General features: G+C 38.6%; 1 protein-coding gene across 5 annotated transcripts; it reads left to right on the top strand.

The window, feature by feature from the left end:
• The first annotated feature begins 8,338 nt into the window (after nt 1–8,338).
• On the top strand, nt 8,339–14,049 carry LOC126713697 (probable glutamate carboxypeptidase LAMP1). 5 transcript variants are annotated; one of them, XR_007651403.1, is made up of 12 exons: nt 8,339–9,399; nt 9,523–9,590; nt 10,044–10,125; nt 10,208–10,300; nt 10,381–10,533; nt 10,745–10,885; nt 11,149–11,236; nt 12,451–12,534; nt 12,904–12,992; nt 13,110–13,226; nt 13,316–13,449; nt 13,674–13,881. XR_007651403.1 is itself a non-coding variant. In XM_050413534.1 (12 exons), the coding sequence occupies exons 1-12, from the start codon at nt 8,449–8,451 to the stop codon at nt 13,854–13,856; spliced, it is 2,121 nt and encodes a 706-aa protein (XP_050269491.1). In that variant the 5' UTR covers nt 8,340–8,448; the 3' UTR covers nt 13,857–14,049. The 5 variants fall into 5 exon arrangements, 4 of the variants coding, with proteins under 4 accessions (XP_050269492.1, XP_050269491.1, XP_050269490.1 ...); XM_050413534.1 differs by having other exon boundaries at nt 8,340–9,399; nt 10,817–10,885; nt 13,306–13,449; nt 13,674–14,049; XM_050413533.1 differs by having other exon boundaries at nt 8,340–9,399; nt 13,306–13,449; nt 13,674–14,049.
• Nucleotides 14,050–14,685: the final 636 nt, after the last annotated feature.

The following is a 14,685-nucleotide window of genomic DNA, read 5'->3' as shown; positions in this document are numbered from 1 at the left end:
CCCTTCTCATGAATTTTAGGTGCTAGGAGAGGTGACCCACATATCTTCTAAGTATCTTAGCCAAGAGGAGAAGGCCGTGGTGGCAAGGCCCAAGGTGGAGGCTCTGGAGGCTGATATCACAAACCTAAAAAGGGATCTCATTGCTACCATGGACGAAGCCAACTCAACTAAGGAGAAGGCCAAGGCTTTGGCCAACGAGCACAAGGTTGAGAAGTAGCTGACGGTGCAAAAGGACAAACAGCTTCAGGCTACGAACCAAAAGGTTAAATTCGTGGCTGTCAAGGCCGTTCAAGCTTTTCAGCTGACTGAAAAGTACAATACTGTACTCTTTGGTTGGTATTACAAAAGTTTCAAGCTCCTTAGACGATACATGGTAAAGCATCCCTCTGGAGTCAACTTGGGGGAATTAGACTTCAAGTGGACAAAGAGATGGAGGCCCACGAAGCTGCCCAAGCTGCTACTGCTTCCGAAGAAAATGCTCCAGAGGGTGACAACCTTGATCCTAGGGTGCTCCTGTTGATGCAGTTGGAGGGGATGAAGCTACAACTTGAAGCGCTTTTCTCTTTTGTTTTTGTCATTTATTTTTCTTTTTCTTTTTCTTTTTTTTGGTGGTGCCCAGTATGTTTTTGGGCTTTAGATGGTAACTCTGAAACAATTGCACTTTACATATTAATATATATATATATATATATCATGTGCTTGCTTTCTTTACCTTTGATGGTTGTCCTTACTTGTTGCATGAACTTGCTTCCATTAAGCTCATCTATATGATCCAGGTCTTTGTTAGGGGTTGCATCCTTTGCTTTTCTTCTCTGATAGTTTACATCTATCACTTACCTTCATCAATGGTTTGTGTCCAGTTATGGAATCTTATGATTTAGCCATTTTTTAGGTGATTTGCATCCAATTAAGGAATTTTATCACTTGGCTTAGTCAGTGATTTACATCCACTTCGTCAATGATTTACATTTGTTTAAGGAATCTTATCACTTAGCCATTTTAGATGATTTACATCCATTAAAGGAATTTTATCACTTGGTTTCGTCAGTGATCTACATCCGTTTAAGGAATCTTATCACTTAGCTATTTTAGGTGATTTATATCCATTGAAGGAATTTTATCACTTGGCTAATCTTATCACTTAGCCATTTTAAGTGATTTACATCCATTGAAGGAATTTTATCACTTGGCTTCGTCAGCAGTTTATTTGTGCACAATTTTCGAGAATATTTGCTGAATAATACTTTCATTGCTTTATTTTCATCAACAAAGAATTTCTTTCACGATTACAATGGTGATTTGTCTCTAGTGATGATACCTCTTCAAATGCTCAATGTTCCATGGATGTGGCAATCTTTTCCCATCTATCGATTCTAGGTGATAGCTCCCTTGTCTTAAGTAATGAATGATCTTGTAAGGCCCTTCCCATGTTGGTCCAAGCTTTGCTTGTGATGAGTCGTTTGTTGCTCGTGTGATTCTGCGTAAAACAAGATCTCCTATGTTCAGTCTTCTAAGTTTTACTCTTTTGTTGTAGTATTCAGTCATCTTTTGTTGGTACTTGGTCATTTTCTTGGATGCTTCCTCCCTTGTTTAGTCCAAGTAATCCAGGTTGACCTTTAGTTGATCGTCATTGATGCCTTCTTGAAAGAATTCTCTTCTCATGGTAATGATTTCTACCTCGACAGGTATTACTGCTTCAGTACCATAGGTTAGCCTAAATGGTGTCTCTCCAGTTGGGGTTCTAGCAGTGGTTCTGTAAGCCCACAAGACATTTGATAACTCTTCTGGCCATACACCCTTTATCCCCTCCAGTCAAACTTTGATGATCTTCAACAACATTCGATTCATCACTTCTATTTGTTCATTGGCTTGTGGGTGTCCCAGTGAAGAGAACTGGTTCTTAATTCCAAGCTCTAAACAAAAGCTCCTGAATTCTTGGCTATCAAACTAACAACCATTGCTTGATATGATTGTCCTTGGTATGACGAACCTGCAGACTATATTTTTCCACACAAAACTACGGATTTTTACTCCCGTGATTGTTGATAGAGCTTCTGCTTCCCATTTAGAAAAATAGGCAATTGCAACTAACAGAAATTTTACTTGCTTTTTACCTTGTGGTAGGGGGCTCATGATGTCAGTCCCCTATTAAGCAAAGGGCCATGGGGAGGTTATGGTATCCTGGGACACGTTGAACATTCCCGAACCTCTGGCATTTATCACATTTTTTCACGTACTCCTTCGCGTCCTTCTACATGGTTGGCCAATAATAACCTATTCTGATAATTTTGCTAACCAAGGACCTCGGCCCTGTATGGTCTCCACAGATTCCTTCGTGAACCTCCTCCAGGATGTATCTAGCTTCCTCTTCTTCAATGCACCTCAAGTAGGGCATTAAAAAGCCCATTTTATATAGAGTGTCGTTCAAGATTGTGAACTTGGCTGCTCACTTCCTGACCTTCCTCGCCTCATCCGTGTCTGCTAGGAGGTGTCCATCTCAAAGGAAAGAGATGATTGTACTCGTCCATCCATTTCGGTTTTAGATCGTGAAAGTGTGGAGTTCGTCAATGCTTGGATGTCTTTGTACTTCCACTTTCAGATCGGGTGAACCCATTCCTTCCTCTGACAATGCTTGCCTTGCTACCTCGTCTGCTTTTGAGTTCTAACTTCGGGGAACTTGTATGATATCTACCCGGTCGAACTCCTGGACTAATTGGTGTGTCAACTTGAGGTGCTTTTGCATCCTTCCCTCTTTCACTTCGTATTCTCCTCTTATCTACCCTACCACTAGATTAGAATCGCTTTTAAGGAGTATGTTTTTGGCTCCCAAGGCTCTCACGATCCTAAGTCCTATCAGTATGGCCTTGTACTCTACTTCGTTGTTGGTGGCGGGGAATTGAAGCCATACCCTATACCTGAGGGTTTCTATTTCAGGCGTTTTGATGACGACCCCAACTCCTCCTCTTTTTTTGAATTGACGAACCATATATTTGCATCATCTAGCTCTCTAAACTGTCCTACATTTTTTCATTGTCCGAGATTGTGAACTCGACAATGAAATCAGCCAATGCCTGAGCTCTGATGGCTGTTCTCGGATGGTATTCAATGTTGAATTAACTCAACTCGATCGCCCATTGTACTAACCTCCCAGCCACTTTGGGCTTTTTCATTGCTTTCTTTATAGGTTGGTCCATCATTACCAGAATGGGGTTTGCCTGGAAGTAGGGGTGAAGCTTACGTGAAGCAACGATTAAGGCAAAGACAATCTTTTCCATGCGTGGATATTTCACCTTGGCTCCCTAGAATGCTTGACTTACGTAGTAAACAAGGAGTTGTACTCTATTCTCTTCTCGAATCAATGTTGTACTCACGGCTGTGGTTGATACCGCCAAGTATGAAAACAAATCTTCACCTTCTTGTGATGGGCTCAGGAGGGAGGATTGCTTAAGTAGTGCTTCAGCTCTTGGAAGGCTTCTTCGCACTCGCTCATCCAGGCAAAAGCCTGCTTTAGAGTTTTGAAGAAGGGAAAACATCTGTCTGTAGCCTTCGAGATGAACCTATTGAGACCAATGATCCTCCCTGTCAATGTCTATACCTCTTTCACTCTCTTTGGAGAGGTCATGTCTAGTATGGCCTGTATCTTTTCAGGATTGGCTTCTATTCCTTGCTAAGATACCATAAACCCAAGGAATTTTTCTGACGATACCCTAAAGGCGCATTTGCAAGGATTTAACCTCATTTGATATTGCCTGAGGGTTACGAAGGTCTCTTTAAGGTCGTCTAAGTGTGTGTCCTCTTCTTTGCTCTTGACGAGCATATCGTCAACATACACCTCCATGTTCCTCCCGATCTATCTACTGAACATCTTGTTGACCAACCTTTGGTAAATGGCCCCTGCATTCTTCAACCTAAAGGGCATCACTTTGTAGCAGTAAAGTCCTTAATTGGTGATGAAGGCAGTTTTCTACTGGTCTTCTTCTGACATTTTGATTTGGTTATAGCCTAAAAAGGCGTCCATAAAAGTGAGGAGCTTATGCCCGGTAGTGGAATCCACAAGGTGGTCAATTCTTGGCAACGAGAAGCTGTCTTTAGGGTAGGCACTGTTCAGTTTGGTAAAGTCCACACATATCCTCCACTTCCATTTGCTTTCTTATTAAGACGACATTGGCCAGCCAGTCAGGATATTAGACCTCTCGGATGAAACCGGCTGCAAGTAGCTTATCCACTTCGACCATGATGGCCTTATTACGTTCAGGGGCAAAGACACGTCATCTTTGTTAGACAAGTTTCCTTTCAGGATTGACATTCAAACGGTGCTGAATGACTTCTGCCGCTACGCCGGGCATATCCTCGTGGCTCCATGCGAAAATGTCCAAGTTCTCCTTAAGATATTGTACTAGCTCCTTCTTCATTTGATTATTCAAGTTTGTCCCTTTTCTCGTTGTCTTTGCTGGTTCTCCATCTACTAATTCTACCATTTCTAGGGCTTCCACCTTCTCCTTCTCTTCTTCCTCAATCATCCAAGTATGGTTCTCCTTGGTGGCTAGAACGGCTTAATAGCATTTTCTAGCTAACACCTGGTCTCCCTTGACTTCGCCTATGCCGCGTTCTGTTGGGAATTTTACCTTCAGGCAGTATGTAGACATTGCTGCTTTCCAACAATTGGGGGTGGGTCTCATGATGATCATGTTATACAATGACGGGCAATCCACCACTAGGAAGTCAAGTTGTTTGGTAAGTTGCAAGGGATAAGAACCTGCTATGAATGTCAATGTCACTATTCCTTTAGGGTATACCCAATCTCCACTGAAGTTGGCGAGGGGAGATTCGAATGGTCGCATCATATTGCGATCCACTTTCAACTGCTGGAAAGCCAAGAGGTAAATAATGTCAGCAGAGCTGCCATTGTCAATGAGAATCCATCTGATGTTAAATTCCTCTATCATAAGCATGATGACCAAGGGATCGCCATATGGCTGCTTCATGCCTTCCAAGAACTGGATGTCCATACTTGTTCGTCTTCTCTGTTTCAAATGAGGTATCCCATGAATACTGTTCACAAATCTATGTTGGGATTTCCTAAGGGACTTGAAAGATCCACTAGTGGATGGTCCTCCAGCAATCGTCTTTATTTCCCCGATCGCGCTCTGCGGATGGTTGTATGAGTTATCTTTGTCTATAGGATGTTTTTCAGATTTCTATCTATGATTGTCCCTAGACCGGCTGGACTCACCCTTTTTTACAAATTTTTGTAAATTTCCTTTCCGGATTAATTCTTCTATCTGCTCCTTCAAGTCTCAGCAATCCTCAATATAATGGCCGTGGTCTTTGTGAAAATGGCAATATTTCTTCTTATCTTGTACATTGGGCGAAGAATGGAGCGATTTTGGCCACTTGAGATGATAGTCGTCCTTAATCTGCGCTAAGATTTTGTCAACGACATTACTAGAGGAGTGAATTTTACCGTCCACAGAATTTTGTCATCTCTCTGTTTATTTCCGTCAGAACTAGTCTGACAATCTTTCATTTCCCTCGTGTCCCTTCCAGTCTTCCGTGGCACTTTCTCTTTCCTTAGGCATGCTTTCTTCCCTTATTGCAACTAGAGAATCCTCTGCATTCATGTACTTCTAGGCTTTTAGTAGCATCTCGGCCATTGTCTTTGGCGGATTTTTCACGAAGGTGACTACGAACTCCATGGATTTAACCCTGCTTTGAAATTGGTACCTTATCATTCGTTTCATCAACTTCTAGGACTTCTCTGATGAAACGTTTCACGTATGTCCTCAGGGGCTCTCAAATAGATGGTCCGCTGGTCTTTTCTGACGTTGTCCATCAACAAAATGGCACACGAAGGAATTACCTAGCTACTCAAAATTGTCAATGGATGACATTGTTAGCTTACTGAACCACACCCACACTGCTCCCCTAAGGGTGGTAGGAAAAGAGCGACACGAGATTTCGTCTGGGAGCTGTTGTAGACTCGGAGTCGTCTTAAAGGTGGTGATATGGTCCAACGGGTCTTTCAAGCTGTCAAATGATTCGAGCTGTGGAAGACGAAACTTTGGGGGCAAAGGACTCTAGGACTTTCGTAGTGAAAGGTGAGTCCGTCCTTCGGACCATCTCATCCAGATTCCGATCAGTCTTTTCCCTCATTGCGATTCTTAGCCTATCCATCTCTTTCCTTATATCTCTGAAGAGATCTAAATTTGCTTCGTCCGAAGAGTTTGGTCGTCAGTAGTCATCTCTCCTATGGCTATCTTCATCGTTATTCCTATTAGTCTCAATCCTCATAGGTGAACAATTTTCTTCCTATTACAGTTGCAGCCTCATCTCTTGGTTTTGCCTGGTGAGTTCTTCCACGCTAGCTATAAGTGCCTGAATTTGCAAAGCTAATGCCGCAGAATCTTGTGGTGTATTGGACTCCATCTAGAAGTCAGAACCAAATGGGACTATGATTTCAAACAAAGGCCTAAATCCCTCGTTCCCACAGACGGCGCCAAACTGATGATGCTGAAATCGTTAGTAGTTGGGTTCGTCTAGAGGAACCAATATGAGCTCGTCCAAGTTCTTGCAGAGTTAATAAAGAAAAAGGGAAATCCTCTCAGGTGGTCACTGATGTGGTGCCGGCTACAAAGTCTCCGATGGTAAAATCAGCTAATGGAACTCAGGAAATAAAAAGAATTTTGTAATGAAAGTGAAAGCGATTAGTGTGTATGTACCTTGTCTTGGATTTGGTAGGCCCTATAAATAGGCTCTTCTTATTAGTTGTTGTCCTTCTTAAATGGTGGCTTTAAGGCTAATCTGGTAACGTCCCAGGCCTACTCAATTCAACCTTAATGAGGGTTCCAACGGTCTTCTTACTGATATGTAACCATCGGAAAATTGAATAACTGCTTTCATGGCGCTCTATGCTCGTCCAGGCTGGCTCTTCTAGATGAGGGTAATTACCTGGTCTATTAGCTATAATTTACAATATTATTCAGTCATGCGACTCAAACAACCAAATCTAACAGTTCAAATTGGATCTGAACAAACGAATTTAATGCACATGAATCGCCAACACACAGCAATTTATGGTAACAACTAATACAAGATTACACATAATTATAATCCTAACAAAAAAAAATAAAATAAAAAAAGACATCCTTAATGAAGGAAAACACTCAACAAATTTATAATTGATGGTTGCAGTGATAAAACATATAATTGAGGAATAAAAACAGAGGGCATGCTTAGAAAGGACTTGTATTGTTTGTATCCTCTACTTGCTCCAATGAGATATATAAAGGATCGTAAAACTAAAGATTGTAAGAAGCAGGGACAAAGTCACTAACTTCATGGGGAAAATGGATTTTTGTCCTTATTTTAAAAAAAAAAAATCTAGCACAATCTCCCTGTTTTAAAACTATTAAGCACCGTGTCTCTGTTTTTAAAACTCGATTTTAACAAAATCGAATTTTGTATAAAACTCAATATCTTCAAAATTGAGTTATATGTAAATTTTTAATTGAAACTCAACTTTAATAAAGTAGAGTTTCACTTAAATTTTTTTAAAAAAAATAATTGGCAAAATATGCATAGAACTCGATATTACTAATGTCAAGTTCCACCTATAACTCAATTTTTAAAAAATCGAATTTCAAAATAAAGACTCAATGTTTAATAGTTTCAAAACAAAAATATTATGCTAGATTTTTTACAAAATAAGGGTAAAAGCCCGTTGTCCCCTTAACTTCATAACTACTCTGTTTCTTTCGGTACCCACATCCCTTCGCTGATTATCTGTGCGCAGTTTCATGTCTAAATTGTCTTTTACTATCAATTTTAAATTTAACTGGGGCACGCAATACTATGCATACTTACTAAAATTAAAGATTCTCAATTGAACGTAAGATATAGATAAAGCTGTTTCTCAAAAAAAAATAATAAAAAAATAAAGCTAGAGAATAATTATAACATCATTTATAATCTTTCTTTATATTTTACAGAGGGTAGGATAAATAAATAATAATAATAAGTCTAACTTAGCCAAATGACATAATGTGGTTAGTGCATAATAAAAATGGTAGCAATGATTAAATCATATGAAAGTGATGTTTTACTAATCATTTCAACTAATTATTAAAAAAATTATTGTTTAACATTGCTCAAAATGATAAAAAATTAAAGGTTGGAATTCGTCTCAATCAGAAATCAATTATGAGGAAGACAAAAACAGAGGACATCATATACTATCTTTAATGATAATGATAATGGAAACATCAGTTATAATTCATTTTAAGATTAGGTGTTTGATCGTAACGTGATAATAATTAAAAATATATATATCCAAGTAAATTATTCCACACACATTCGAAATCCCACCTCAAGAAAAGCTGCACAACAACAAAATTTGCACTCACCAAAAGACTTTTCTCTCTCTCAAAATACAGGGGAAAACTAAGCCCCATGTTGAAAACAGCCACCACCATCTTCCTAGGCTTAGCCACCTCTTTCACCTTCCTCCTCATTTCTCCTCCTCCTCCAAAATCTTTCTACCACTCCCTCTACATATCCACTTCTCTATCCGACAACACTTCAATATCACATCATTTACACACCCTCACTCGCCGGCCCCACGCTGCTGGTTCTGAGGCAAACGCAGAGGCTGCAGCCTATGTTTTATCCATCTTCACCTCCAGCAATATCAAATCTCACATAGCATCCTATGAGGTTTCTCTAACCTACCCTTCTTCCCGTTCCTTAACACTAATACCACCACCTCCAGAGACACCCACAACCTTCAATCTTCGTCAAGAAATTTATGATGGTGATCCATATGCAGATGTAGCAGATGAAGTTCAGCCTACTTTCCATGCATATGCAAAGTCAGGCACTGTCTCCGGACTTGTGGTTTATGTGAACTATGGACGCATAGTAGACTACTCGACACTGAAAGAAATGGGTGTGAATGTATCAGGTACAATTGTTTTGGCAAGGTATGGAGAAATATACAGAGGAAACATAGTCAAGAATGCGTACGAAGAAGGTGCTATTGGGGCATTGTTGTATACAGATAGGAAAGACTATGGTGGTGGAGGAGGGGATACAAGGTGGTTCCCAGATGAGAAGTGGATGCCACCAAGTGGGGTTCAGGTGGGAACAGTTTATAATGGGATCGGCGACCCTACTACACCTGGATGGGCAAGCACTGGAAACTGTGAAAGGTTATCTGAAGAGGAAGTAGAGAAAGGAGGGGATGTTCCACTTATACCTTCCTTGCCAATATCTGGGGCAGATGGTGAAACAATCTTGAGATCGGTTGGTGGAGATGTTGCCCATGAGGATTGGCAAGGAAGCATAGATGCACCTACTTACAGGGTTGGACCAGGGCCAGGGATTATCAATCTCAGTTACACTGTAAGTTCAAACTAAGATTTGGGTTTTTTAAGTACCATTCTGTATTCTTGTGCCCATTCTACTAACGTCCAATCCAGCCCTATAACTAAAATCAGACCGGTTACTGAGGGGTGTTTTTTCCAGGGAAATCAAATCATAGGGACTATTCAGAATGTCATTGGTATAATTGAAGGAGCGGAAGAGCCTGATCGGTATGTACAAAAACTTTCATAAACAGCAGATATTAGCTCATTCTTGCACTTCAATTTCAATATGCATCACTCTAAAGAAAACGTGCACAGTGCTCATGATTTAGTAACTCATCAAAACAGAAAGGACAAATTGACAACTACCTTCTTATTAGGTATACTTTTCTTTTGTGGTACAGTTTCCACCCCTTGCCTGTTTTTGGTCCAAAAGAAGAAAATCTTCATGAATCGGTTGTGTTCACCAATTTTTGCAATATAGCTTGCTCCACAAAGGATTAACTGCATTTCAAACGTTTCAGATCTATTTACTATTTCACTTGACTTTGAATGACATTTAAAAGTTAATTGCAAAATTAGAGCGGTAAAACATATTAACTTGTTTTAATCAATATCCCAATGGGGGTAATGAAGCCTAACTGGCAATGTTTAAGTCACAAATGTTACGATTATCTGTAGATTTGTCATTCTGGGTAATCATCGGGATGCATGGACATTTGGAGCTGTTGATCCCAATAGTGGCACCGCAGCATTGCTAGAGGTACAAAATGTCCTTATCCAGTATCTACTAATGAGGAATAATCACCGAAACAGCACCACCTGATTTTGATACTTAACCGTAGGTTGCAGAAAGACTGGGGAAGCTGCAAAAAAAAGGATGGAAACCTCGAAGAACAATTGTCTTATGCAATTGGGACGCTGAAGAATATGGCCTGGTCATTCTCTCTCTCTCTCTCTCTCTCAGAGACACACACACACACACACAATAGAAATTTAACCTAAGCACCATATCCAGGTAGGATCCACTGAATGGGTAGAAGAGAACAGAGAAATGCTAGCTTCAAGGGCTGTTGCTTATTTGAATGTTGACTGTGGAGTAGCTGGACCAGTATTCCATGCCTCTGCAACGCCCCAGCTTGATGAACTGCTCAAACGAGCAACTCAACAGGTATCTCAAAAGTAGTAATAATAGGAAAACCAGCAACAGTAAGCATAAGCCAATTTCGAAAGCAGCAATTACAGAATCCATACCAAGAGTTGATACTTCTGATATCACAACTCCTGGCAATACAGATGGGCATTAGCAGCTGCAGAAACACATAAGATGCCAGTCAAAACTATAGAGTTAATCTAGATTTAAATCTTTTCTCCTGCTTCAGGTCAAAAGAAATCTTCTCTCTGTTGCTGCTATTATCTCACTCATCTCTATTGAACTCGTAATTGATTTGAAGGTTCAAGACCCAGAGAACTCATCACAAACTATTTATGATTCATGGGTTGATTCCAGCAATTCTCCCCCGGTAAGCAAAATACAAATGCCTTACACCACCACCTTGACTTCAAGATTTCATATTAATTTTTTATGAAACAAACTGAACTGCATTGCAGTGACCCTTAAAAACTGCAACTTTGTTTCAAGCCATCCAATTTTGATAAATAATTCCCAAGTCTAGCATCATATTACCGCACAGATAGATCATGCATAGGAGACCACTTTCATCAAACCTTGAAACGTATCTAGTTAAATAATTGGTGCTCATTAACCTGTACTTTCTATACAAAGATTGGAAGGTTAGGAGATGGAGGATCAGATTTCGCAGCTTTTGTGCAACATGTAGGAATTCCAGCAGCTGCAATGTTTTTTGGAGGAGGTAACAAGCACGATTTTTTTTTTTTTTTATAAATAAGTAAAGAAAAATGTTAATGAAAAAAGACTACTTCATGTACAATGAACACAAAGAAGTCTAAAGAATTACAATGAAAAAGTATTATGTACAAGCACAATATTTTTAATATTTGGACATCATCCTTTAGTTTGTAAGGTGACGCATGCACACATGCACATATGCACATATAGGCCATTTTTATTCTAAAGGAAGCAACTATGAATATACTTCTTAGAAAACACAATGACATAACGAAATCGATAATTGAAAAGGTTCAAATGTAAAAGTTCTTTCACCAAGTAAAGCAAAAACAAACAAAACAAAGCATTAATTTCAAAATCAAGTATGATATGATGAAAATCCAGCAACGGTATCCAACCGATTCGTAACAACCACCAGCTAAAACAAGCAAAGAGATGCTAAATACAGTGTGAAGGCAAATATAACACTTTGTAACATTCATCACAATGTAACCAAAACCTCCCACAAATACTGTTAGCAGAACGACTTAACCTAACCAAAGATATGACAGAAGTACTCCATCAAATGTTTTTAATCTCTCGTAGTCAATAAAAATATTACTTTCGCTATAGTCATTTTTATAGTCATTTTTCTTTTTTGGATGGTTACAATGGGGGAGGGGGAATTTGAACCCTAGATATCTCAATTGACAGTTTTTTTTTTTTTTAAATATAATTTATGGTTCATCCCTTAACTACCACCATCCCATTAAATTTGTCACACATTTTAGTCTAAGAATGGAATTTTGGTTACTAATCCAATTAGCTCATACTACTCGAAGTTCTTGTTTGCTTTGAATAGAGGGAAATGAAAGCATGCTTGGCAGCGTGTGGGTGGAAGGAATGGAAAACTATCTTATGACATGAACGAACTAATGATTCTCCTTCTAAAAGGAAACAACTTATAAATCACAAGTCAAAACTAACATTGAACAAACGCGCAACCATAATCTTATCACATTAACTTACCAATGTTCACTACTGTAGTAAGAGACTAAAACAGTTATTTAGCAACCAAAAAAAAAAAAAAAAAGGACTAAAGACTGTTACTTTGGTAAGCTTCAAAATGGCAGAACATTTTATCCTTAAGAAATATGTAAGTTAATATAACATGGCAGCGTGCCTTTTCGAACTTTCATGGCTTAGCAATGAATTGTTGTTACTTGTTCCCAAATGCAGGATACCCTGTATACCACTCGATGTACGATGACTTTGTCTGGATGGAAAAATTTGGGGATCCAATGTTTCATAGACATGTAGCAGGTGAGCCATAAAGTTGTTATTTACCAGCACCCAAACCAATTTGGATTTCCTTCACAAGCCAAAAAATTGCATTTGAAGCACTCTTTAATGATTGCCTATTGAGTCTGGAAAATTCCATTATACACCAAGAGGAGTGAAAACAAACAAAAAGGCACTCAAGAGTGTGAAAATACGATAATAGTCAGTTTTTCCAATTCATATTTTAGTTTTTACTACTTCAGTTCTCACTAAAGCCATTTCATGTTCAAGAATTGAAAAGAAACATTTTTTTGAATGAGAATTTGCATTGAATTCTGGATCAACTAACAACATCTATATCTTAATCCAAGGGCCTAAAGCTTTATTTTCTATCAAATTTATGAAAAACAGTGGGAAGTGTTTGGGGTTTAGTAGCTCTTTGGTTAGCAGATGAGGAGTTTTTGCCTTTCAACTATCTCTCCTATGCAAAGGAGCTCCAGGTATCACAATGTTAAATGCGAAGAAAATCATTACATGCAGTGTTATGGAATACAATTGCTTATCATAGAGATTTAGGGGCAGACATAAACACAATGAATTTAATCCTGAACTAACAGAAAAGCACAAAGGACTTGAAAGATGAGATCTCAGAAACTGATATAAGCCTAAATCCTCTGTTCAAGTCCATAGAGGAGCTCCATAAAGCTGCCACCACGATGAACAACCAGAGAAAGGTATAAACTTGCATTTCTATATATTGCATTTAATAATAACATTCCACATTTATCAGAAACATGAACTATGATTCTCTAGGAAATAATAGAAAGAAAAGGCTGGACATCAATGTGGAATAAAGATCATTTGAAGGTGAGAGAGTTGAATGATAGACTAATGATGGCAGAGCGCGCATTTACAGACAAAGATGGACTCTTTGGAAGGTCCTGGTATAAGCATTTGGTATGTTTCTCTTAATCAACATATGAATCCTTAGCCAAACTTACTTCCGTAGTTCTTTAGTTGGCTTTATTACTACTTCTTTCACGATAACTATATTTTTCAAAAACTCAACATAAAAGCAATTTCCCCAGATATTAAATTGAAAAGATTCAACCCGAGTGAATATCTTGCATTAATGTTATAATTACAGAACGTAACCAAATTTATTATTTTGCATTTTACAGATTTATGGGCCCTCAAAGCACGATGACTATGGATCTAAAACCTTCCCTGGGATAGATGATGCAATAGAGAAGGCAAAGAACCTGAATACTGCAGATTCATGGCGTGCAGTACAACATGAAGTTTGGCGAGTCTCTCGAGCTGTTAAACATGCTTCACTAGTCCTCAATGGTAAACTAACATGAATATGTACTGATATATTCAGTCCTCAGAGTCGTGCACGTCATGTATTCAAAGGAGGCAAATATCCTTGTCATTTATTAATTTGATTGTTAAAATAATGGTTAAATGATTAAATTCATCATTTCTGAACAATTTTGTGACAAGTGACAACTGGTAATTTATCATGGTATCAGAATGGGTGATCTTGAGTTCAAACCCTATTCTCCACTCTACTTCCCATTATATAAATTTAAAAATAAAAGGGTTAAAAATCCCACATTTTGGGTCCCATTTATTAAGGAGAAATATGGGCCCTACACAAGGGAGAGTGTCAAAATAATAGTTAAATGATTAAATTCACCATTTGCTAATGCTTTTAGGACAACTAGTGATTTATCACTGATCATATTATTGTTTCTCCAAATCTTGCTACAGTTAATCCATCACTACTGCAAGTCCTAATTCAAATAATATTTTGTTAGAATCAAAAAAATGAAGTTTCATGCAAATTCTCTAGCATGGCCTAGTTTTATTTCAAGACTTGATCAGTCCCAATCCCAAGTTTCATCAAAATTTATCTAGGACTACACACTTGGTCATATGCTATCAGGTATCATCTTACTGCCTCAACCCCAATTCTTTTTGGCCTTCATCTTGTCCTTGTAGCTTCTTCCATGCATATAATATCAGTATTTGGCACTAGGGCCCAAAAAATTCCCCTTATCACCTAAGTATTATGTTGCGCACAAGCAAATCATCTTAAATGAATCTCACATCGTGTTCTCATTTAGTGGTACCTTAATGCACTTAATTGAATTGAAGCCTACTTATAAATCTCCGCTGACTATTGTA

Source organism: Quercus robur, chromosome 2, assembly GCF_932294415.1.
Source record: "Quercus robur chromosome 2, dhQueRobu3.1, whole genome shotgun sequence".
Classification (NCBI taxonomy): domain Eukaryota; kingdom Viridiplantae; phylum Streptophyta; class Magnoliopsida; order Fagales; family Fagaceae; genus Quercus; species Quercus robur.
This window is presented reverse-complemented; position numbering and strand designations above follow the sequence as displayed.